Consider the following 23,475-nt stretch of genomic DNA (forward strand, 5'->3'; position numbering starts at 1 on the left):
TGGGGGTCATCAGGTGGATACCTCCCTTCAACAGTGTTTCGCCTACTTAGTCCCACTACACCTCCAGGAGGCTAGGCGGTGAACTCTGGCATCCCAGAGTCACCCCCCCGAGTGCCAGTTCACACTGCTCCTACACAATCCAAACAGCACTGCCACGTTCAACTGACCCAGGCCTGTTTAGGAAATGCTCCAGGTAGTGGCCAGTACCGATGCTACCATTTAGCTAATGCTAAATGCTAACCGCTAACTGCTAAGAAGTACAGAAGAAGACAATCCAGTATCGACGCTACCATTTAGCTAATGCTAAATGCTAACTGCTAACTGCTAAGAAGAAGAGAAGAAGACAATACAGCTAGATTCACCTATACTGTTAATGCTAACTGCTAGGTGCCAATGCTAACTGCTAGGTGCCAATGCTAACTGCTAAGATACTATCATACTACCACTGCTTTAGCTATTGTTAACTGCTACAATGCTACCACAGGCCTAGATGCCACATGTAACTGCCGAGTGCTTCTCTACCATCTTCTACCCCTGTCTCTTGCCAACTGCACCAATAAAAGCAGGGTGTGGGGATGCAAACCCTGGTTCGGGTAGGGGATAGAAATATAATAATAATGTCCAAGCAATTTTTGTGTGGAATTTAGTATTCTTGCTTTGTTTTGTTTTGAATGAAACACATATGTTTTGATTGATTGACGATCTTTTCATGGGATTTATTGACAAGATGAAAAACATAAAATAGCATCAGTCTTATCCTTTAATCCTGGATGTATGTACAGTGACTCAAACCGCAGTAGAGGTGCATATATTTGGCTGAATGTACTCCACTATTTAAAAATGTAAATGTTTCGTTGTATTTATCTGTGAAGCTGCTGCTGGACTAAGTCACTGCAAGTCACTGAGTCAAGCAATTCATGTGTTGAACAATGTTCTCTGCTAAATGCTGGAAACACATTATATGCAGATGACATTACTCTGTACATTTCATTTAAAAGATGCTGAGTAAATTCACAACAATAAAAACATTTTACGCCAATCTCTCCAGTGTTTTCATATTGTTTTCTCATGCAATGCAAACAGAAATTTATATATAAAATGTACCAAGAAATCCTTTGTTTTACCACTTAATAAAACATAAAGGCATCTTTAAATCTTGAAAATTGCCCAAAAAAATTCACTGTTTTGACAAGCCAAAGCAACAATATTCTTATATATAATATTCTCATATATTCTTTTAACAATATTCAATTAATTAATTAATCAAGTTTTTGTTTGGCTGATTCTAAAGGTTCACCAACCTTACCTAATGGTCATAATCCAGTGGTTTTCAAGATGAGGGGCTCGCCCCTGGGGGTGTTTTATTTTGAAAATGTATTAGCTTCTCTACAACGTTCCTGTTAATGACTTCCTGTGAATGTCCATCTCCATCTGCTCTGTGCAGATTGAGGCATCGTCCACTAAAAATAGTGCCAGCTCGTATTCTCAGTGGAACAGGAAGGACAGGAAGTCCGACGGTGTAGAGAATCTGGTACATTTTCAAAATAAAACACCCTGTCTAGACACCTAATAGTACATCAACAATGAACACAATTAAAACACACAAGAAACCATTTAACTTCTAAGCCTGCTTACCCATGGCAGAAGTAAACAAATCAAGGGAAAATTAACAAATAAACACAATCTGAGTGAGTCAACAAAAGTGGAAATCCAGTTGAATAGAGGTTTTTCACAGCAGACATTTCAAGTTGTCACACACAGGTGTAGCCAATAACATTATTAATCGCTGCATTGTAATAAACACTGGAACTGAGCTAATAATAAAGACGTAGTTCAAAATTTGGTGAAATACGCTTATTCTGCCAGAGTGAGATGAGACATAAGAATGTTAACAATTACCATCCTTATGTCTTTGCAGTAGCCTAAACATGGCGCTCGAAACAGAGGGAAACAGTTTCTCCGTAACACAATATGCCGACATGTTAAATCATCAAATTACAGTTTTATGGGAGACTCTGTGCCACACTTTGCTCGGAACTTAAATGATACGTGGACTTTGTTAGGGTTTATCAGAGCCACGCTAGCTGGTTTGCACCTGTTTTCACTCTTTGTGCCAAGCTAAGCTAACTGTACCCTGCGTATGTGTTAGGACTAATCTTGGTTACCAAAATTTTTATCTATTACTTTACTGTTATTGGCTTTACGTGTGCTTTTCCTGCTGTGGAGTGTAAGTCTGTTTCTGTTGCTAATGAAAAACAAACAAATCCACTGATGCTAGCAAGGATCACAAGAGTTAGCAAGATTTTAGAGATGCAGGATGAAGGTGCTTGTTTCTTTCATGTCAGCTGTTTTGATAGCTAACCATTTACTGTCTAAAAACCCATGCATCTCCACTGCATTTTCTGTATATTTTTTGACATGCTGGGTGACGAGTGATGCTGCTTTATAAATAGCTTTTACTCAGAAATTCAGTCGCATAAAGGAAATTTCATCATCACCTTCAGTTGTGTACGAGAGATAAAAAGCCTTGCAGAATGTCACTGTTTTCAGAGAGCAGATGATGGCTTCGCTGGAATTAATCCTCATTTTTCTGCTTCTGGTTGAAGGTAACTGCTCAGATTTTCATTTGTAAACTTTCATTCTTAGCATTATAGATTAGAAAAAAAATCCGAAAATCAAATTGGTTCTTTCTATCAATAACATAAAGAAAAAGAGCTTTGAAATCAGGTAATATGTTGGAATGCTTGGCACACATATTTGTGTGAAACTACAATGCTCATTTTACATCTCCTGGTCAGCCTCAACACTGTGAGGCTGTACCCCAAGATACAGTCGACTTTATGCCATCAGTGCTGATAAAGGACAACATTTCCCCACCTGGCCACATGCTGTTGGGTAACGGACCACAACTTGAGTTAGCCAGATTTAGCCGCAATGTTGATAAGACAGAGCAATTTTTATGGCCTGTGTAAAAGACACAATGACTGTGTCAGGTAACTTAAATGAAGAAAGAACTTGAAACCAGTAAAGAAATAAAATTAGATCATTTTTTTTATAAATACTTTGAAGTGTATGAAGTGCCAATGTAGCAGCACAATGCAGGTGGTCTCAAGGGAGGAAAAACTGACAAAAGGAAATAGTCCTCTAATCGTGTGTGTTATCTGCATGCACTTAACTCATACTTTGCACACGGTAACAAATGCGTACATATAAAAAAGATGGCATCAACTGCAATGGCCAGAAACTCATTTCAAACAAACCTCTTCATGTTCACTCCCAACCAGGAGGGAGCAATCCACCATTTTTCAGCAGGGAATCTTATCTTGTTTGTTTAATCTGTACAAAAAGTGTGAAAACGGTACACTACAGTTATGTTCTGGACTGTTTCTTGTTACAGTTTTTAGAGCCCATGCAGATAATTTTATATGTAATGTGTAATTTCTTTTCTTTACAGCAGGCATCACTAGAAGAAACATCTTCATCAACCACAGAGCTGGACATGATGCCACTCTGACCTGCAACGATCCCTCGGACACAAAATGCTCCACCATCACGTGGCTTTACAACAGAAATCCATATCAGACTTTCACTGAGGTTCAAAAAGGAAAATTTAAGAAGGGCTCAGGCCGAGCTGCCAGGATGAGTCTGGACACATCCTGCTCTTTGGTCCTCAACAACATCACTGCTGAGGATGTTGGTGTGTACACCTGTCGGCAGGGGAGTAACGCTTATGAGGATGTATCTACAAATCTAAGTGTTCTGACAAGTGAGTCTCATTTCCATTAAAGCTCAGGACAGCACGCTGTCTGTCAGCTTGATCAGTCAGTGTCCTGATTAAGGTGGACAGTGATGAGTTTACATGTTTATTTTCGATCCTTCGTCTTATTAAAGGAGGCCACACTGAACCAGTTTACAGTGACTGACATGCTGATATTATTCTTCTGCTTTGCTTTTTTCATCGTATTTGCCTTGTTGAAGCGTCACTGAAGGCCTTGATTCCATTTGGTTTAGTCCACCTTCATATTTTATCTCAGTAGAACAATGATGACAGAGATGAAGAGAAACTTTTCAGGGTCTTATCATTTATCATTTGTTTTCTCTCAGTCTCTCCGTCTCCAGCAGACGCTGATCCAAAGAGGGACGATGAAGTCACATTAGAGTGCTCTCTGTTGAGATACACTGAGTTTGGTCCTTGTAAACTGAACAGCATCCGCTGGGTGGATGAGACAGGAGCTGTGCTGCGTGGTAAAGGTGTCGGGTACGAGTTCCTCGGACAGTTGAACTGTGCTTCTTTTCTCGCGGTGAAGCGTCAGAGTGGCCACAACAGGAGATACACCTGCCAGGTGGTTGATAAGGAGAACAATGTGGAGGTACAGGCTGACTACACACCTGACTTCAAAGGTGGCAGCAGAGATGAAGAGGCAGAAAAATCTAATTCAGGTGAGATAATGTGCAGCCCAATAGATACAAAGCTTTGCCTGCTGGTTCCTCAAAGGCTGACATGTTGGAATATTCTCATAACAGCCATTTCTTGCGTGATGTTCTTTACAGATAAACTACAGTTTTTTTGTTCTGCAACAGATTAAATATTGTTCTTATTTACTAACTGACATGTTTTTTTTTTTTAAATTGTCTTCAACAGATTACATCACGTTGGTTCTGCAAATTGCAGGACTGATCCCGATGATTATAATCACTGTTCTTGTCGTCAGCAACAGAGGTGAGGAAATCTAGACCATAATTTGACACAGCTTTTTAATAAAATAAATAATGAGAATAAATAAAATAAAATTCTAAGTTTAGAATTTGAATGTTTTTTAATCCTTCAGGGAACACAAAACCTCTTCATAATGACAACAATGTGAGTTAAAACATCTAATTTTTTTTTTTTGAAAATTAAAGATGTGACTTCTTCCTTTGAGTCTGTTGTTTCCCTTGAAACACTTTTTCAGGATCTCATTTTTTTGTGTTGTACCTCACAGGTGCATCGGGATGACGACAAAGTCAGTTATGAAAATGTAGAAGCGTGTTCTGCTGCCACTGGACTGCACTGATCAACAACATCCACACCAACGGCAACTCGGCGGAAAGTCAAATACAATCGCAGCCGCGACTCATCAACGCTTTGAGTTAAAACGATTACTTTATGTTCACGCTTTCTCTTTGTTCTGTCAAAGAATTGGACTGTTTCCTGTGCCAACAAACAGGTGCCGTGTAGCGTCAGCTGGATTAACAACACAAGAGAGAAATATAATAAACTTTGCAGATCTTTTCATCCTCATTGAGCTAATTTTTTTCATTTTGAGGCATATTTAGCATGTCGTTCAGTTTCCAGCAGTAGCAGAAAGCTTTGCTTGATGTGTTTCTCAGGAGTTGGTGGAGACCAAAACAGAGCTAAAAGAAGCGTGAATGTTGGCCTTGCATTCATCAGGTGGACAAAGGCACAGCCCAGATGGGATGCTGGTCTGCTGGATGTGTAAACACAATATGCAACTATTTGCTGTGCTGTATAAGCTGTTTGTAAGTCACAGGCATTTGCAGCAAATAAATTAATCAATTGAGCTTGAAATGATTTTGAATGATTGTATAGCTGCCGTTTTCCATTTTGACTTTTCAGTTGAGCTCAACATTTTCTTTTATAATTAGTTACTGTTTATTTTTTATCAACATCAGTTCTGTTAACCATCAAGATTCAAGACTCCTTTTTTGTCATTGAGCATGACATGTCAGTGAAATTTGCATTGCAACCCCATGTTAGAAACAAGATGATAGGAAAGATAAGAAAGATTATAAAATAAAAGATACTAGAATAAAATAAACCAACATGCAGTAAAAATATTCGGAAATGCAAAAAAAAAATATACCAGAAATGAAAATTGACTAAGACAATATGCTATGTCTCGTCGGGTCTGTTGAGGTGTTGTTCACTAGTGTCTGGTCTTTGTCTTCCACTTCCTGTCTTATTGTGAAAACTAATTCTCTCATTTCAGGTCCTTGACTTCCTGGTGTTTCCCGCATGTCTGATTGTCTGCCCCGGCCTGATTGGCTCCACCTGTTCCTTGTTACCTCGTGTTTATAATGTCTGTGTTTCCCTTGTCCTGTGCCAGATTGTCTCGTGCCAACCCTGTGTTACACATCAGTCCAGCGTTTCATCCTCGTGATTATCCATTATAGTAAAAGAGTCTTGTTTTTGTTTTTTGTCTCCTGAGAATATCCTTAGTGCTTTTCGTTGTGCTTTAGTATTTCTTTTGTACTTTGCATTTTTGACACCTTTTGTTCTATTTTGTAATATCACCTTGACTTTTGTAATAAATCGGTGTGAAGCCTTTTGTTTTTTGAAAGAAGTGTCTGAGTCGTGCAAGTCCAGTACTTTGAGCCTTGCCAGCATCACACAATAAAAATATACTAAACAATAAACAATAAAATATACCAATTAAATGTACCAATAGCAGCTGAAATATACTGAAATGTGTATGCTGAGTGCAATGGCTGACCATTTAGTTGCGCGTGTGTGTACTTAAATGTTAAGTACACAGAAGGTGAAAGGGGGAGGTGAAGGTGTAAAGTGCAGTGTGCAGTGGCTCATAGTTCTGACAGTCTCTCACTCCAGTGAGGGGCTGCTGGGGGTGATAGCTCTGACAGCTCTGGGGAAGAAGCTGTCCCTCAGTCTGGTGGTGGTGGATCTTGTATATATGTTCAATCTGACTGTGCCTAACTATTATCATGCATTTGAATGTATACAGTAGCTGTGTTTTCCCATTCAGTTGCCGCCTCCTTTAAAGAGCAGGTAATAACTCTGGAGACCACGTAAAGTTTAACCAAGAGCAGTTTGATATAAGGTTAGTTAGTGGTGGAAATGTGGAGTGATGGAGGGGGACTGGCTCTGCAAACAGCAGAGCAGGGCAGGCACTGGAAACAATCTTCAGGGAGAACACTGGAGACCGACCAGGATCAGGACATAGCAGGTAGGTAGGTTCAAAGACAAAAGAAGGACACTGCAGAGACCTGGGAGAGTCAGGCAGAGCGAAGGACCGGGGTTTCTCTCCTGCAGGCTACAGGTGTAGCTGATGAGACGATTGGCAGCAGGTGTGCAGGTGAGTTGGTGGGAGGAGGAAACGAGGTCATCATGCCCTGATTGAGACAAACCCGCCCGGATGCACAAGCAAAGACAGACAAACAGGACACGGGGATGAGGGAGGAGTCCTGCTAGCTAGACCCTAACACTTCCACCCCTTCAGGTCAAGGCGGCCATGCAGCCTCCAGGTCTGCATCCAGTGAGTTAAATGATTTATTTGTTAATCTCACATGAGAAGTCAGGGTTAGGATCAATGGCCTCAAACTCACAACCAGGTAAGAGACGGAGACATCCTGGACAGGGCGGACTCATTTAAACACACAGTCATTCAGAGCTTCAGGAAGTTTAGATTTTCATGCAGACCGGAGGAGCCGGGGATCAAACCGCCAGCATTTGGTAAACGACCTGCTTTACCTCCTGAACCACAGCCGCCCCAGTAAAACCAGTTCCATAACAACACAGTCTTACTCTACAGACAATATTTGTTGCTTTTGCCTCGTACATTTTTACTGCAGCTGCACAGTTAATGGATTGGTTCATGTTGTTTCACGTCTATCTTAATACAATATTTACATGCCCACATACACATTGAACCAGTATTTGGCTGCTGTAATCATTCCTGCTCTCCATACTGACCACCTATAGTCCTATTGTGATTCCAGTGTAAGTGATGGGGGACAAAATCCACAGTCCTCGTATTAATGAAACACACATTATGACATCAAACTGGAGCAAACTTCCTCTTTTGATTGCAACACTGAGATGACAGAATGGAACTTTCAACATGTTCATTGCTTTGTGCTGTGAGGAACATACATCACATTAATTACAACCCTGATTCCAGAAAAGTCAGGACTCTGTAAAATGGAAAACACTTGGAAATCCTTTTGGATGATACCAAAATGCACCATTATCCAGCTAATCAAAGCATTGCCTGATTAGTGTGTATGAACACATTCTGAGGAAGTCTAATCACTTCCTGGAGCATCTGTAGAATGTGATCAGGTTAATTTAAGTGACTTTTAATCTATACCTGCCGTCATTCAAAACATCTTATTAATTCAAGCTGAGTCAACTTGTTGAAGATGGATTTCAAAGCAAGAAGTCAAATGCTCTTAAAATGGAATTTCTTCGTAATTGAAATACGGAAACAACTGCAGTTTGTGAAGCAAACAAGTTTCTCTAATTGTGGCCGTCGTGTCCAGTCTGCTCAGAGGGAACACAGAAGTGATGTCAGCCTAACTCTCTGCTACTTCGGACAGGCTGCGTCTAAAGTTATCTTCACTCAGAAAATGAACCACAAAGAGGAAATAACACAATCACCTACAGATCTGGAGTCGAGAAGAAAAGTGTCACAACGTCCGTCTGCTGACAGAGAATGGGCACAAAATGTCTCTGCTGGAGTTAATCCTTATTTTCGTGCTTCAGTTCGAAGGTAAATCTCTGTTTTCTGATTTAAATGTGACGGATTTTACAGAAAGTGACATTTTCATGACTGTGAGATAGAGGAAAAAATTATGAGGAACAAGTGAGTATTTTCCAGATTTAGAAGCTGATGAGCTAAGATGAGACTTGTGGCCTGTAAATGAGCGGTCATATCAGTCAGGGTTATATCTGTAGAGTCTGTATAAATTACAGGAAAGTAATGGTCAAATGTTTGCTCTTCAGTTTCTTTTAACTCCACCAATGTGATAGAAGATGTATTGAAATAACTACACTTGACACAGTTAGTACGTAGATTGGACAGGATAATAGAAGTGAACAAACAAAGACAATTAGATCAGATCTACAGTGTTTATTTGATCTGAGTGGACCTTTCTTTGTTCTGATTGGCTGTGTGATGCCTTGTTGTTGTAGTTTTAACAGTGGAGGTAATCTTTAGTCCAAAGAGCCCACGATTCATTCACTGAGACATCAATGATGTGGCTGCAAATGTAAAAAAACTATTCAGAACTGGACAATCATTATGTTTCATTTTTGAAATAAAATCCTCATGTTAAATATTTAGAGTCCATGCAGATGATTTTATGTGGTTTCCTTCTCTTTACAGCAGGCATCAGTGGAAAAACCATCTTCATCAACAACAGAGCTGGACATGATGCCACTCTGACCTGCAACGATCCCTCTGACACAACATGCTCCACCATCACGTGGCTTTATAACAGATATCCAGCTCACACTTTCACTGAGGTTCAACAAGGAAATTTTGAGGTGGGCTCAGGCCGAGCTGCCAGGATGAGTCTGGACACATCCTGCTCTTTGGTCATCAACAACATCACTGCTGAGGATGTTGGTCTGTACACCTGTCGGCAGTGGGGCTACACTGATCTGGATGTATCTACATATCTAAGTGTTCTGACAAGTGAGTCTCATTTCCATTAAAGCTCAGGACAGCACGCTGTCTGTCAGCTTGATCAGTCAGTGTCCTGATTAAGGTGGACAGTGATGAGTTTACATGTTTATTTTCGATCCTTCGTCTTATTAAAGGAGGCCACACTGAGGCTTTTTCAACCAGTTTACAGTGACTGACATGCTGATATTATTCTTCTGCTTTGCTTTTTTCATCGTATTTGCCTTGTTGAAGCGTCACTGAAGGCCTTGATTCCATTTGGTTTAGTCCACCTTCATATTTTATCTCAGTAGAACAATGATGACAGAGATGAAGAGAAACTTTTCAGGGTCTTATCATTTATCATTTGTTTTCTCTCAGTCTCTCCGTCTCCAGCAGACGCTGATCCAAAGAGGGACGATGAAGTCACATTAGAGTGCTCTCTGTTGAGATACACTGAGTTTGGTACTTGTAAACTGAACAGCATCCGCTGGGTGGATGAGACAGGAGCTGTGCTGCGTGGTAAAGGTGTCGGGTACGAGTTCCTCGAACAGTTGAACTGTGCTTCTTATCTCTTGGTGAAGCGTCAGAGTGGCCATAACAGGAGATACACCTGCCAGGTGGTTGATAAGGAGAACAATGTGGAGGTACAGGCTGACTACACACCTGACTTCAAAGGTGGCAGCAGAGATGAAGAGGCAGAAAAATCTAATTCAGGTGAGATAATGTGCAGCCCAACAGATACAAAGCTTTGCCTGCTGGTTCCTCAAAGGTTGACATGTTGGAGATAAAGTATTCTTATTAACATTTCTAACATGATGTTCTACTCACCTGCCAGTTTGTTGATCAGAACACTGTAGAGATAAAGCGTGACAACACACCTTTTTTCTCAGGTGGGATAAGAGACAATTAGCCAGAAAAGATGAGATGAAAATCAAAATATGACCAAAACTGTATCTGGTCACTTGCATGTAAATCCTGAAGACATCATTCGATGCATTTCAAGAGGTCACGCATTTTCCATCGAGTGCATTGCATATTTTGTTCTGAATTCCACCTCTCTGGCTTCCCGGTTTCACAGATCCCTTTCTTGGGATCATCTTGGGTGCAGTGTTCGGGATGGCGGTTGTGCTGGTTGTCATCACTGCTGTTCTCATCAGATACAGGAAGCGAGCCAAAGTGACAGAAGGTCAGTCAAAGCGAGCCAGTACAGTATTTGTTAAACATAATGTCATACACATGGTGTACAATATGAGATATGCTATGCTATGCTATGATAAATGAGCAACATATGAGCCTGTTATGATAGCTGCAAGGACAAGTATTCATTTTTAAATATCCGTTTTTCTTTTCGGACTTTTTGACTAAAATGTGAGTTGATTGGCTCGTTTGATGTGAATACTTTTCGCTCCACTTAATTAAAATTGTATTTACTGGAAATAAATATGTGAATAGTCCACGTTGTCCATTCCTTGCTATGTCAGGACAAAAAATTGTTATGTTAATATTGAATTAATAATTTTGAGAGAATTAACTTTGCATGAAGTGAAAAATACTGTTGCTATGGTTACCTGTGGTATAATATATCTTGCATTTCATATATAGCAAACTAGAGGCAGCATTGTGTTTGAGGTGATTTAGTTTCACAGGACCTTTGCCAGCCAATTAACAACAAGTATATTCCATGGCCTCAGTATAAATGTTAACATGTATATTATGTAGAGAGTGTCTGATGACTAATCTATGAATTTTTAACTTTTGTTCCAGATGTTCAAAAACCAAGCCAACACCCTGTGAGTATTGTGACACCATAACAAGAAAAATACCAACTGAGATACTTCCCAAAAATATTCATGTGATCTGGTCTCTGGCTTGTCTCATGATGCAAGAATACCAACCTATCCGGATGTATCAATAAACCTGGTCTATCTAGAAAAATCCTTCTTTCATTCATTTGAGGGATATATATATATATATACGAATATATATATTCGTTCTGTTTTTGTAAGGTGAATCCACATTTTTGGAGTTTTGTTTTTACAGCTGTGCTCACTGCTATATTACCACAATGCTAATGTAGACAGTCTACTTGTCTCCACTGCAAAAGCAAAGTTAAGTTGTACTTGTGTCCATTTTCACATGAGCTTGAGAAACTCTACCACACGTGTTAAGTACAGGCAGTGTGCATTTTCTGTTTGTGCTTCATTACCACTGTTGTTTGCACTCAGGATGACGCAGAGAACAGCCTGACCTACGTCACCGTTAGCCATGCTAATCAGCTAGCCTGCCCTCAGAAAAAGGTGAGTGACTCGACGCGCCTGGTTTTATTGGCTTAATCTTAAATTTGGTTTGGAGCGCAGTCACATAGTTTCTTATTAATGTGCTCATGTTTACACCAACACATGGCCAAAAGTATGATTATATTTCAGACTGTGTGTGCCAGCGTTTGTGGCATCTTTTTCAGCATGACAGTCGCCCCCGCGCACAGCCAGCTTCATAAAGAAATGGTTTACACAGTTAGGTGTGGAAGAAGAACCAGATAGCGTATTAGTAGGCTGTATAATTTGGGTGTCCATATACTTTTGGCAGTGAGGGGTACCTTGTCATTCCCAAGTTCATGAAAAATTAATGACTTACCAGAAACCAGACAGCTAATCACAAGGTCACTGTAAATAACAAGTTTGCATGTGAATCATGTAAAACATCCAGTTTGTGTCATGCAGGTCAAAGAGGAGGAGGTCACTTATTCCATAGTCAAGACAGCAGCGAAGACAGAAGCAGACAATGATCCCAGCAGCCTCTACATCTACGTCAGCTAACCAAAAATAAATCAAAGGAAATGAAACTTCCCATCATGTCATATTCAGAAAACCTGCTGCCAGTGTGTTTTCTGTCTGATAGGAAGTGGATATTTGGATCCGGGACTCAGGGATGAAAAGATGAGTATTTCTTTCTAGTAGTGTTGCTTTGCTTTGCTGTTCTCTGAAACTCACGCTGATGGTAGAAGCACTTTGTGAACTCTTATTCAGCCACTTTCTGATTTTCAGAAAGACTTGGATTGTGTTGTGATTCTTTTGCAATGAATGGCGTCTTTGTAGGTCAGCAAAGACAAATGATGTGTGTCAGTATCATAATGTGACTTACTTATTTGACTAACAAAAAATAAAGGTTCGTAAATGTTGAATGTGACTGACCACATATGAGAAGACATCTGAGAAAAAAGGAAATGACAAGGTCAATAGTATTTATATATCCCAAAATCAATACTTTGACTGATAGGGCTTTGCAACCTGCTCAGCATACTGCAGCCTCTCGCCTTGGACCTGCCATTCAGATATATGCCACAATACATTTTGCCGCTGTAAGGCGCCAGCCACTGGTGTCCAGTATATCGGGTAAGGGAGACCAATACAAAAAGCTACTGCAGGATGTAAATAATAGAAAACGGGCATATAAGCTGCCGTTTGTCTCCGAAAGTGTTGCTAATCACTGCAAAATCATAGTTATCACATAGAACCTGCTAGAGTTTACTACAGTCATTTACACTTTGCCTGCTATTTAATGTAATAAACCTGGAACTGTCTTTACAATTTAAGGATGAACGAATGCAGCGTTTACTGTTGGTGTTGTTATCTACTGTGTTGTCAGTAAGGGTGGTGACTGCTTGTATTTCTCATAATACTTCTTATTTTGTAAGAATATCCTGTTACCGCACTCTCTCAGACCAAAGTGTAACGTGAGGAATAAACATGCAAATCCTTGCATGGCAACATCTCATCATGTGTCCTGTGTTGTGGTTTTGAAAAATTAAGGAACTGGCAGTTCTATGGTCCTCCCTGCTGTGTCAGAGCTCTTACAACATATTTCCTGTCGCTCTTAGTCTATTCGCCCCAGTATAACCAGTCCTCTTAGCCTCTCTGTCCCAGTATAACCAGTGCTCAAATAGTCAGAAACAACAGAAAGTTCACACACTTCACTGCAGGAAGAAATTTATCAGTAATGCAGCAAATGTAGAAGCCGCCGCTAGGAGATCCATCGCGAGCATTTTAGCATTTAGCATTTATCCAACCCCAGGTCAAGCATTAAATAAGTCACTGATGAAGGTATAATAGCACTTATTCATATTAGAACTGAGTACTTATATATATATATATATATATATATATATATATATATAAACACACACATACAGTATATACATATATATACATATATATATAACATGTAAAATTATGCTATAATCTAAGTGATAAATGCACAGTCATACCAATCATAGGTCAGAAATCTGCTGAATTTGGCTGCTACATGAAGGGCCATTTGGTAGCTGAAAGAGTCGTCTCTTATTTCTGAGCGGAACCAAATGATCTGACTCACCAAAAACATCTGGAATTCTCCAGGATAAAAGCTGTGTGGCTTCTCCCACTCACTCTCATCATTCAGGACAGATGCCAGGAGAGGATACACTGCGGTCCCCTGTGGAAAATACACATATGAAACTTTTTAGGATATAGAAATAAATTAAAATCCAAATTACTGGGTAAATAAAATCATCAATCAAGTCATGCCTATTGGGAAATCACATTTCTTCAGACGAGAAAATGAATCCTGATGAAGACAAATAAATCATCAGATGGAACAGAGAAATTAAGTGTCACATTTGCTGGTTTCATTTAAGGGTCCAGTGTGTAAGATTTAGCCAAATCTGTTGGCACAAATGGAATACAATATTCATTAGTCTGTTTTCACTACTATATAATCACATGAGTGACTGGCAAGACTACGTATGTATGACCCCGACCAGTCACAGCACATCTTATTTCACAGTCGTGCTTCTGTGCCGTGTTTGTTGAGGTTTTGTTCACTGGCATCATGTTGTTGTCTAGCACTTCCTGTTTTATTATGAAACCTAACTTCCCTCTCTTTTCAGGCCCTTGACTTCCTGGTGTGTTTCCTGCCTGTCTGATTGTCTGCCCCGCCCTGTCCCCACCTTACCTCGTGTATATATAGTCTGCGTTTCCCTTGTCCTGTGCCAGATTGTCTTGTATGATCCATGGTTCATGTCAGTCCAGTCTTGTTACCTTGCCTGTTTACCTCGTCCTTGTGACTTAGAGTATTTTGATCCGGCTCTTATCTGACAGTTCATATCAGTTGAGTTGTCTTTGTAATTTGATATTTATTGAGCTTAACTAGAAAAACTTTATATGCTGTGTCACCTCCATTCTAGGGGTCATACAGGCTTTATGGCACCATGTGAATTTTATCTTTTGGGAAAGTGGCCAAAATGGCTCTTTTGATGTTGAAGGTTGCAAACCCCTGGTGTAAACCATTATCCTCTAAAGCTTGTTGTGATTATCATGTGACAAACTTGAGTCCATGCCACTGCTGACTAATTCAAGATACATAAATGTTTAGTGTTTAACAAATTCACTATTGTTGCACACGGAGTATAACACTGTCTGAATTACAGTCCACTCTTTTGCATCAAACTGGGATGAATCTGTAATGGACCAAGCAGCATTTACTCCTCACAGTACTTTGATATACCACATCACAGAATTTCAGAATTAGGATATTAATTTTTAATACATTTAAATGGAACTTAATGGCATTTATTTAGAAGTACAATCTTTCAAAGTGTATGTCAAACATACTTTAAATTAAGCACAAAAAGTAAACGTGTACTTGTAGTGACTTTTCTATACTTAAATTAAATTTCTTAAAGGTCAGCTTGTCAGATCGATCTGAGAAATTTGAGGGGTTTCTGCTCCTTGCCATGAGTTGGACTGGACGACTCCACTGGTGAGTAACATTAGCGGTTAGACTGGAGCGAGCCACATTGGAGCAAGTGACACTGGTAAGCCTATGTGCTAGCTTAGCCTACTTAGCTCTAGCTTGGCTGTATAACAGCCCAACACAGGTGACCAGACTACACCTGGGATGTGGATTCTGGATGCAGATTTTGGACTCTGGATTGTCTGCGTACTCCAATGCAAACATTCCACTGGTAAACGTTGATAACAAGTGACAGTATCATGATTCGGTATGAAAGGGCCATTCTCAAAAGGCTCGGTCGTTCATTAAGGATACACTGCCTAGTGTCACAGTTTAAACATTATTATTGATCTGATCTTGATACAAAAGGTACTGAGTTTCACAGAGGTTCCTTTCCACATATGATCAAATTCACTCTCAAACAGACAAACTGCTCATCTATGACAGGACCAGATAATGAATAACAAGTGTAACTCCTATGCAAAAATTACATTTTTGAGTTGAGTCAGTTCTGGGTCAGATATCTTTATTCTGAAACTTCTTCAAAAGTAACTCAACTGAACAAACTCTGCAGCAGAGTCTTTTTCATTTTTTGCATTCTGACATAATCCTAAATGGCTCATGTACTGTCCAATACTGCTAATAAGCTAATAATTGTTCTAGAATTGCGAAAATGAATGTGACTTTTTCGTCTTTCTTCAATGAATGTGTTTACATGATGTAGCTGATTTGCTCCAGGACAGGGTACAAGGCGTAGATGAAACGTTCATGGACTAGCCACTACAGATGGCTGCCTCTGTGTGGTACCTACAGCTCGTTCATCATGGAAGAGTTCATGGGGAACATGAGACACGTGAAGCTAGATGATTCACTTTATGAGTGATGTTGATCTCACTCAGGAGCATTTTCAAGCCTGACTGCTCACATACAGGAAACAGCACACAGTTTATGAGATGAAGGGTTGAGTGTGAAGCCCACGCGTGGACTCAGATCCATTTCATCCTCTGAAACTCCAGGTGGAGGAGTGAAGCGAAAGTGTTGCATGAGGGTGGTGAAGAAGATGAAGAGCTCCATTCTGGCCAGACTCTCTCCGAGACAAACTCTGCGACCTGTGAGAGAAAACAAAGCAAACTGTTCATGACATCTGCAAGTAAGTGAACTACAAGAAGTGATGGCAACATTCACCAACCTGCAGAAAAAGGCATGAAGGCATCTCGCTTGACAAACTTTCCATCTTTGTCCAGGAAGTGGGCAGGATAAAAGCTGTGTGGCTTCTCCCACTCACTCTCATCATACAGAACAGATGTCAAGAGAGAATACACTGCGGTCCCCTGTTGACAATACAGAAAGAGGAAAGTTTTGTTTGTTTCAAATTACAACTGTGGGTTTGACTTCCACACTCTGCAGCTGGATACTGGACTTCCTCACACACAGACCCCAGGCAGTTCGGATTGGTGGGACGGCACCGCCATCATCGGCCGTATTTCAAACAATGATGTCAGGAGGAAATCAACAGTCTTGCAGTGTGGTGCACAGAGAACAACCTGCTGCTCAGTGTCGACAAACCAACCAGCTGATTGTTGATTTTAGAAAGAAAGAAGCAAAGACACACAGCAGTGGAGCTGAGGTGGAGCAGGTGGAGCAATTTTTGGTTCCTGGGAATCAGCATCACAGAGAAGCTGTCATGGACATCACACGTCTCCACCAAGGTAAACAAATGACTGTATTTCTTGAGGAAACTTAATGAATTTAAATCTTTTTGCCAAGTTCTTGTGAATTTTTAAAGAGGAGCAACAGAAAGCATCCTGACTGGAAACATTACAAATTGGGATGGGATCTGCCTACCCAGGACAGGAATTTGTTCAGATGATCAAGACTTATGTTGACCCACATTTGAAGTTGACATGTTCAAGTGTGAAGCCCAAGCAGCGGGAGTGTTAAAAGCTGCAGTTCCACTTAAGGCAGACTCCATAAGCAAGTCAATCCCCATAGACCTCAATATTATTAATCTTTACAGCAGAAATAAATATGCTTACAACCTTGGTCTCTATTGATAATTTCCCCATTCATGACAACTGTACAGAGGTGAATTTTTACATTACTGCCTCAGCTCCATCCACGCTCCATCTCTTTGTCAGGCACAGCCAAGACGGTGATGGCTGGAGACACTAAGACGACATGTTTATACTGTGGTGAAGACATCGATACTTTAATATTTTCTTGGAGAGACCTAATGTTTATCCCTCTAATTGATAAAAAAAAAATGAATGAAGAAACTCAATTACATTTAGATTACAAAAATGTGTACGTTTTAGAAAAATGATTGAAATACATTTTAAAGACGACAAAAAAGAATATTTTTACGCTTACTGTGAAAATTTCAATATGTAATTTCATTTATTGAGTTTGACTGTTGCTGTACTAATTTATTCCTCCAAGTCAGGTCAGGTCTACATATGAGGTGTTTTGTTCTTACCTTCTTAATAAAGTGGCCCTGGAAGGTGACGTCTTGGCTCGTTTTGCGAGCTACAATGGGAACGATGTTGGCCAGTCTCTGTGTCTCATGGATGACAGCGTCAATGAAGGACAGGTTCTTCCTGTCCTCGAGACGAACCTGACGACTTCCTATCACTCTGCTCAGCTCCTCCTGGACCTGGTCTGGGACATGAATAGTTTATTCTAAGATGATTTTGTGTTGATGAAGCACATATTGTTGGACTTTTGGGGGTCTTCAGTTCCTTACCCTGTAATTTTGGATACTTGGCCATAAGCAGAAGTGCCCATCTCAGTGTAGTTGCTGTTGTGTCAGTGCCGGCAGCAAAGAGATGCAAAACTGTCAACATAAGGTTGTCATTGTGGAAGTGACTGTTGATCCCAGATTTCTGCATTAAAAGATGAATCAGTGCAGTTAGTGAAGCAATCTGTATCTGAACTTTGATATGTTGCATAAATCTGAATGCATCACTGAGAAATTTTTAGTAATGGTGCAGATGGAGTGGGTTTCACTTCATGACTTGTCACTGAAACTGTACTGTGGGCCTGGGAAGGCTTGACAGGACAACTTGTTCAACTAGTAGGAGTCAATGTATGAAGGAATGAGAAAATCTGGTCCCAGACCCCCAGCAACAGTGCTGGGCTGTGCAGCCATCTTTGCATACTTGCCCTGAAAATCAAGTGATGAGTTTGGTTCCAAAAAGACTTCTTTTCCCATGCACAATGCTGAAAAAAGGGAAAACTCCACCAACACTCCAAAGCTGCTCTCTGTGCCACACAATTTAAGCCATTATGCTCAGTACAAATGAAGAGTGTTATCAGTACATTATCATGCCGTTTGTGTGTGCATGGAGTCAGCTGGAATGAATGGGCAGCCATCCAGAAACATGATGTTCTCCTAACAGTTCCATGCTTTCCAGCCTGTTAAGTCAACTGAAAAGACCTTTGAGGCCTTTTCTAAAAAGATGCTGAATTACTTAGTAATGCTGTGCACCACACATATATTTTATTTTTTCTTAGATCTTAATAGCAATGAAAACAGCAGCAGGTTTGATAATTGATGATACAATTAACAACCTCCAGATCTTGCATTCGGACCAGAAAGGCATCCACAAGGCCTCTGCACATCTGGGGATTGAGGGTCTCCTTCAAACGACTGAACAGTCGTGAGTTCTGTTGCTTGTTGGCAGAAACCGACTTCAGGATTTCCTTCTTGGTATTGATCCATCCACCGATCCATGGAAACAGGTTATACATCTGTTAAAAAAATAAATTATACAGTATATAAAGATTTAGTAAATTTCTCCAGTGTGAGATTAATAAAGTCTTATCTATCTATATCAGAATGTGGAAAGTTTAATCAGGTACGTGAAAAATGAAATAATTTCTTCTCTTCATTTTTACATTTTTTGCATTCTGTTTATTAACATCACGATGCTGAAAGTCTCAATTTAACAATCATATGAAATCATACCTGTATTGACGGAGAGGCCGCAAGTTGAATATTTCTGTTTGTTCGATCGACAAGGGACGTAAACTCTGGGTCATCATATTCAAATCTGCTCCCATATACAATGGAGCAGATAATATTAGACACTGCACGGTTCATTGGTTGAGTCGTATCAAAAGCTTCTCCTGCAACAAGGAAAGCAGGAAGAAAAATCACCTGGATTTACAATCCTTTTTAAACCGTGCTTCTCTTCTGATTGGTTATAACGAAGCACTTACCTTTAAATTCCTTGAACACTTCAATGAGGTAGTCACATTCCTCAATGATTTTGTCCTCACACACCTTCTTGCCCATCCCAAAATCTCTCAGGTTTGTCATGGCAAAGCGTCTCATCTCTTTCCATGAATCTCCATTGGACCATAAAACCCCTGAGATTGAGCATTTCAACAAATATGTTAAGTAATTAGCTGATTATGAGCAGGAGTTGTAAACATGAGAAGGATCACGACTTGGGAAAAGCTCAGTTTTTTTTTTTTTTTGTTGTTTTTCATTACCATGGCCTTGACTATTGTCTTCCATTATTTGCATTGAATCTCTGTCTCCAAACTCTTCAGCATGATTGACCAGAGCCTCTTTCACTGTCTTGTATCCAGCCAGGACCACCACTTTTTTGGGTCCAAAATAGACGGTGAACACTGATCCATATTTCTTGGAAAGCTATGAACAGGTACATAATGACTTGACATTTTTCACTTATGTTAGACACACACACAAAACAACAAACTACAGGAAAGCAACCTCACCTCCAGTAATGTCTTGTAGGGTCTCGCGAGGTCAAGCTGCAGCAGGTTCCCGAGCAGAGGAAGTGGTTTTGGCCCTGGAGGATCTTTTCTATCCTCCTGGAGGCTAAATCTGAATGAGGAGACAAAGTAGATGAACAGGAGGACCACAAGAGCCGCCAGGAAGGAGACAGAAATGGAGGACTGGAGAAAAAGATCTAAAATCGCCATGACTTAAAAGAAAATGTGTCCTGTTCCCTGTCCTGCTGCCTTTGGCTCTGTGACTGGTTGAATAGGGGGAGGTGCCCTTTATATCTGCAAATGAGGGAAGAGTTCACCACAAATAATAGCAAACTACTTCTGGCTCATTGTAAACTTTCTTAAGTCTTAATGTTGGCATGTGATCTGAAGTGGAGAGTAACTGAAGTCTGTACAGAGGTCAAACGAATAAATTAGGCAATGCTTTGTCTGGATAGTAACTCTGACCCATTTATCTTTGCTTATATAATCCTTCCAGAGCTGTGCAGTTGTGAAAGGTGAGTTTTTAATATGTCTTAATCTGTTGGTGTGGAAGACGCTGTCATCTACTTGCTCCATTGCTCTCTTTCCCACCTAGAGAGTGCTGGTAACACAGTGAGGATCATGTCTTTTGACTTCTCCAGTGCTTTCAACACGATTTAGCTATCACTGCTGAGGGGGAAGCTGGAAGGAGCCGGAGTAGACTGTCTCCTGGCTGCATGGACCATCGACTACCTCACCATCGGCTCCTTAGGGTACTGTGCTCTCTCCTTTCCTCTTCACCCTCTTCACATCAGACTACAGACACAACACAACCAGCTGCCACCTCCGGAAGTTCTCAGACGATACAGCCATTGTTGGATGTGTATCACAGGGGAACAATTTAGAATACAGGGAAGTCATTACCAACTTTGTTGACTAAACCACCTGCACATCAATGCCAGCAAGACCAAGAAGATGGTGATGGACTTCTGCAGGGAAGTACCACAGACTACACCGGTGTGCATCCTGGGATTTGACATTGAGATCGTGGACTCGTGGAGAAGTCCAAATACCTGGGTGTACACCTAAACAATAATCTGGACTGGTCCACTAACAGTGATGCCCTGTACAGGAAGGGCCAAAGTCGTCTCCATCTCCTGAGAAGACTGAGGTCCTTTGGAGTATATAGGACATTACTGAGGACTTTCTATGACTCTGTGGTTGCATCTGCAGTCTTTTATACAGTGGTCTGCTGGGGCTGTGGAAGCTCTGAGAGGGACAGAAAGAGACTTAATAAACTGGTCAGGAGAGCTGGCTCTGTCCTGGACTGCCCTCTGGACACTACTGAGGATGTAGGTGAGAGGAGGATGTTGCCAAGCTGACATCAATCATGGACAACCCCTCCCACCCACTGCATGACACAGTGGGGGCCCTCAGGAGCTCCTTTTGCAACAGACTGCTGCATCCACTCTGCATTTTTTCTTAGCTTATCTTATCTTATCTTAGCATAGCTTAGCTTAATTGTTGTTGAGTTCTAAATGTAGATGTGGCTTGTGTAGTCATGGTAATATTGTGTTAGAGCAAGATTACTACAAAAAAGCAACCCCTATGCTAGCAAAGTGGTTTGGGCCAGAAGGTTACACTATGGCGAGATGAAAAAGGGGGAGAGCTATGTGGTTTTGATCATTTGTTCATTTTTGTTCCTCCATATAATGGTTCCAACACAACAGGTACTTGTTCTGTTTTTACTGTTCTGTCATCTCTGTTTAAGAGATTCATGCAGTCAGTGTAAGTTTTGCTGTTTTAAATCTAAATTTTTTAGCATCTTTAATGGAATTCACCTGCTGAGTGTTGGTATGCCCTTGAGGTTGACATCGGGTCATGGGATTCCCACGTGATTTCGCTAGTTATCCCGCTATCAGAACCGGAAAAGAAATCAACAGGACGAGGCGGGAAGGGAGCCATCCTAATCATGGGTAAAAACAAACAAACACAAAGCGGGAGCAGGGTGGGATGAAACGGCAGTCATCCTTCTGTGACTGGGACATCATGATGGGATTTGGGACAGGACAGGAGTATTTTTGTGGGATGGGACAAGAATGAAATCCCACTGAACCTGACGTGCATTAGATGTAAGATTATTGATTGTAAGATTATTGATGATTATATTGTTTTCACAATCCTTGGAAACCAAAATCAGAACTGAAAATACAATTTGATTAATTGCCCAGACCAAGATATCGGAGCATTGATGTCAACTGTTCAGCTCTGCTTACAAGGACAGTACCCCGTAGGTGCCAAGTATTTAGAAAAATACTTACTGCAAAACCTATTTATCCTTCACTAGAAAATTTCAAGTTGTTTCTCTCTTGTTCCTCATTGTCTGGTTTTTCTCAGCTGTACCCAGAGATTACAGAAAAATCGGTGGCGGTTCACGTTTCCTGAAAGATTTTAATGTCCTGGACTAATGGGAGGAATTCTGGTCAAATATAACCTGTGTTTATGGACTCTATTTTCCCATGTTTTTTTGTGTCCAAGTGACTAATGAAGACAGCAGTTTTTGAAATTGTCGTTGTACTGCTGTGTTTAATCTCTGCAGGCATTTGCTCACTGTCAATGCACGTCCACTAAAAGTTTGTTTTTGCCACTGACTGGCTCAAATTGTTATTCCAAGTGTCTGACAACATTATGGAAAGGATTCCTGCAGATACAATTCTGAAATTATTTTTACCACACAATGTGAATGTGGAGATTTAAATATGTTGGACTTTATTTTCCCTGTAAAAAACAGTTTTACTGGATAATGGAAACCCTGGCTGTACCCACATTTAAGAACCTATAAGTATTTTATATGTGCATAATATCTATGAGTGAATGATAATCAGAACGAAATCATTAACAATGGTTGACACTGCCAACAGCTGCCAAACTAGACCTACTTGTAACTCATTAAACTGCATTCCAGGAGATCTGCAGCCTTTGCACCTCATTAAGAAAAACATAGGAGAATTGACCATGAACTAGTTCATTTTTTTGGACTGTGAACTTTATTTCAAAATTCAAAAAGCACAGTATAAACAATCAGCAAGTTATTTCAGCCCCGAGGCTAACTAGTTGTTTGACCAATTAAGCACTGAAAATACGTGCACCCCCTCATTACACTTCTTCATAACATTTGAAGTCACAACGCCACACTGTAATAAATTTACCTGTTAAAAAAACGGTAAAGAACTGGCAGCTGAGTTGCCATTATGTTACTGTAAAATTAACATCTATTTACTGCCACAAAAATTTACAGTTTTGTACCGTAAATAAAAAAAACAGTGTAAACTGATATTTATTGTAAAATTACTTTCACTGTATTTTATAATTAAATGAATAATTCATTCGTATTATTTATACATTTATACATATCTATTAAAAATATGATTTCACACAGTTAAAAGGGCAATTTTGTAAGAAAAACATGTTACAAGACTGTCACTGACTTTAAGTATCACAAAATCTCTGTTTGAACCTGGCCACAAGCATGGAAGGCAAACTGTAATAAAATTAACCTTTTGCAATCCTGTGAATA

The 23,475-nt window shown here is 40.2% G+C and overlaps 2 protein-coding genes across 2 annotated transcripts; one reads left to right on the forward strand and one right to left on the reverse strand.

The window, feature by feature from the left end:
• Positions 1-8,391: 8,391 nt before the first annotated feature.
• LOC121622196 lies at positions 8,392-13,175 on the forward strand. Its single transcript, XM_041959088.1, has 7 exons — positions 8,392-8,510; positions 9,126-9,437; positions 9,786-10,121; positions 10,486-10,593; positions 11,172-11,197; positions 11,633-11,704; positions 12,128-13,175. Exons 1-7 carry the CDS (start codon positions 8,465-8,467, stop codon positions 12,221-12,223), a joined length of 996 nt encoding a protein of 331 aa, XP_041815022.1. The 5' UTR covers positions 8,392-8,464; the 3' UTR covers positions 12,224-13,175.
• Positions 13,176-16,097: 2,922 nt separating this feature from the next.
• Positions 16,098-20,129, reverse strand: LOC121621671 (cytochrome P450 2K1-like). Its single transcript, XM_041958220.1, has 9 exons — positions 19,923-20,129; positions 19,674-19,836; positions 19,398-19,547; positions 19,144-19,304; positions 18,747-18,926; positions 17,920-18,058; positions 17,653-17,834; positions 16,366-16,507; positions 16,098-16,285 (listed from the first exon to the last, which is right to left on the reverse strand). The coding sequence occupies exons 1-9, from the start codon at positions 20,127-20,129 to the stop codon at positions 16,098-16,100; spliced, it is 1,512 nt and encodes a 503-aa protein (XP_041814154.1).
• Between the last annotated feature and the right edge of the window lie 3,346 nt (positions 20,130-23,475).

Source organism: Chelmon rostratus, chromosome 18 (assembly GCF_017976325.1).
Source record: "Chelmon rostratus isolate fCheRos1 chromosome 18, fCheRos1.pri, whole genome shotgun sequence".
NCBI lineage: Eukaryota > Metazoa > Chordata > Actinopteri > Chaetodontiformes > Chaetodontidae > Chelmon > Chelmon rostratus.

Coding starts and splice junctions, on each gene's coding strand:
- LOC121622196 (XM_041959088.1), top strand. CDS start 8,465: ATGTCTCTGCTGGAGTTAATCCTTATTTTCGTGCTTCAGTTCGAAG. Junction 8,511..9,125: donor TTTCGTGCTTCAGTTCGAAG/GTAAATCTCTGT, acceptor TTCTCTTTACAG/CAGGCATCAGTGGAAAAACC. Junction 10,122..10,485: donor GGCAGAAAAATCTAATTCAG/GTGAGATAATGT, acceptor CCGGTTTCACAG/ATCCCTTTCTTGGGATCATC.
- LOC121621671 (XM_041958220.1), bottom strand. CDS start 20,129: ATGGCGATTTTAGATCTTTTTCTCCAGTCCTCCATTTCTGTCTCCTTC. Junction 16,508..17,652: donor AGGGCCACTTTATTAAGAAG/GTAAGAACAAAA, acceptor TATTGTCAACAG/GGGACCGCAGTGTATTCTCT. Junction 16,286..16,365: donor CTTCATGCCTTTTTCTGCAG/GTTGGTGAATGT, acceptor TTTCTCTCACAG/GTCGCAGAGTTTGTCTCGGA.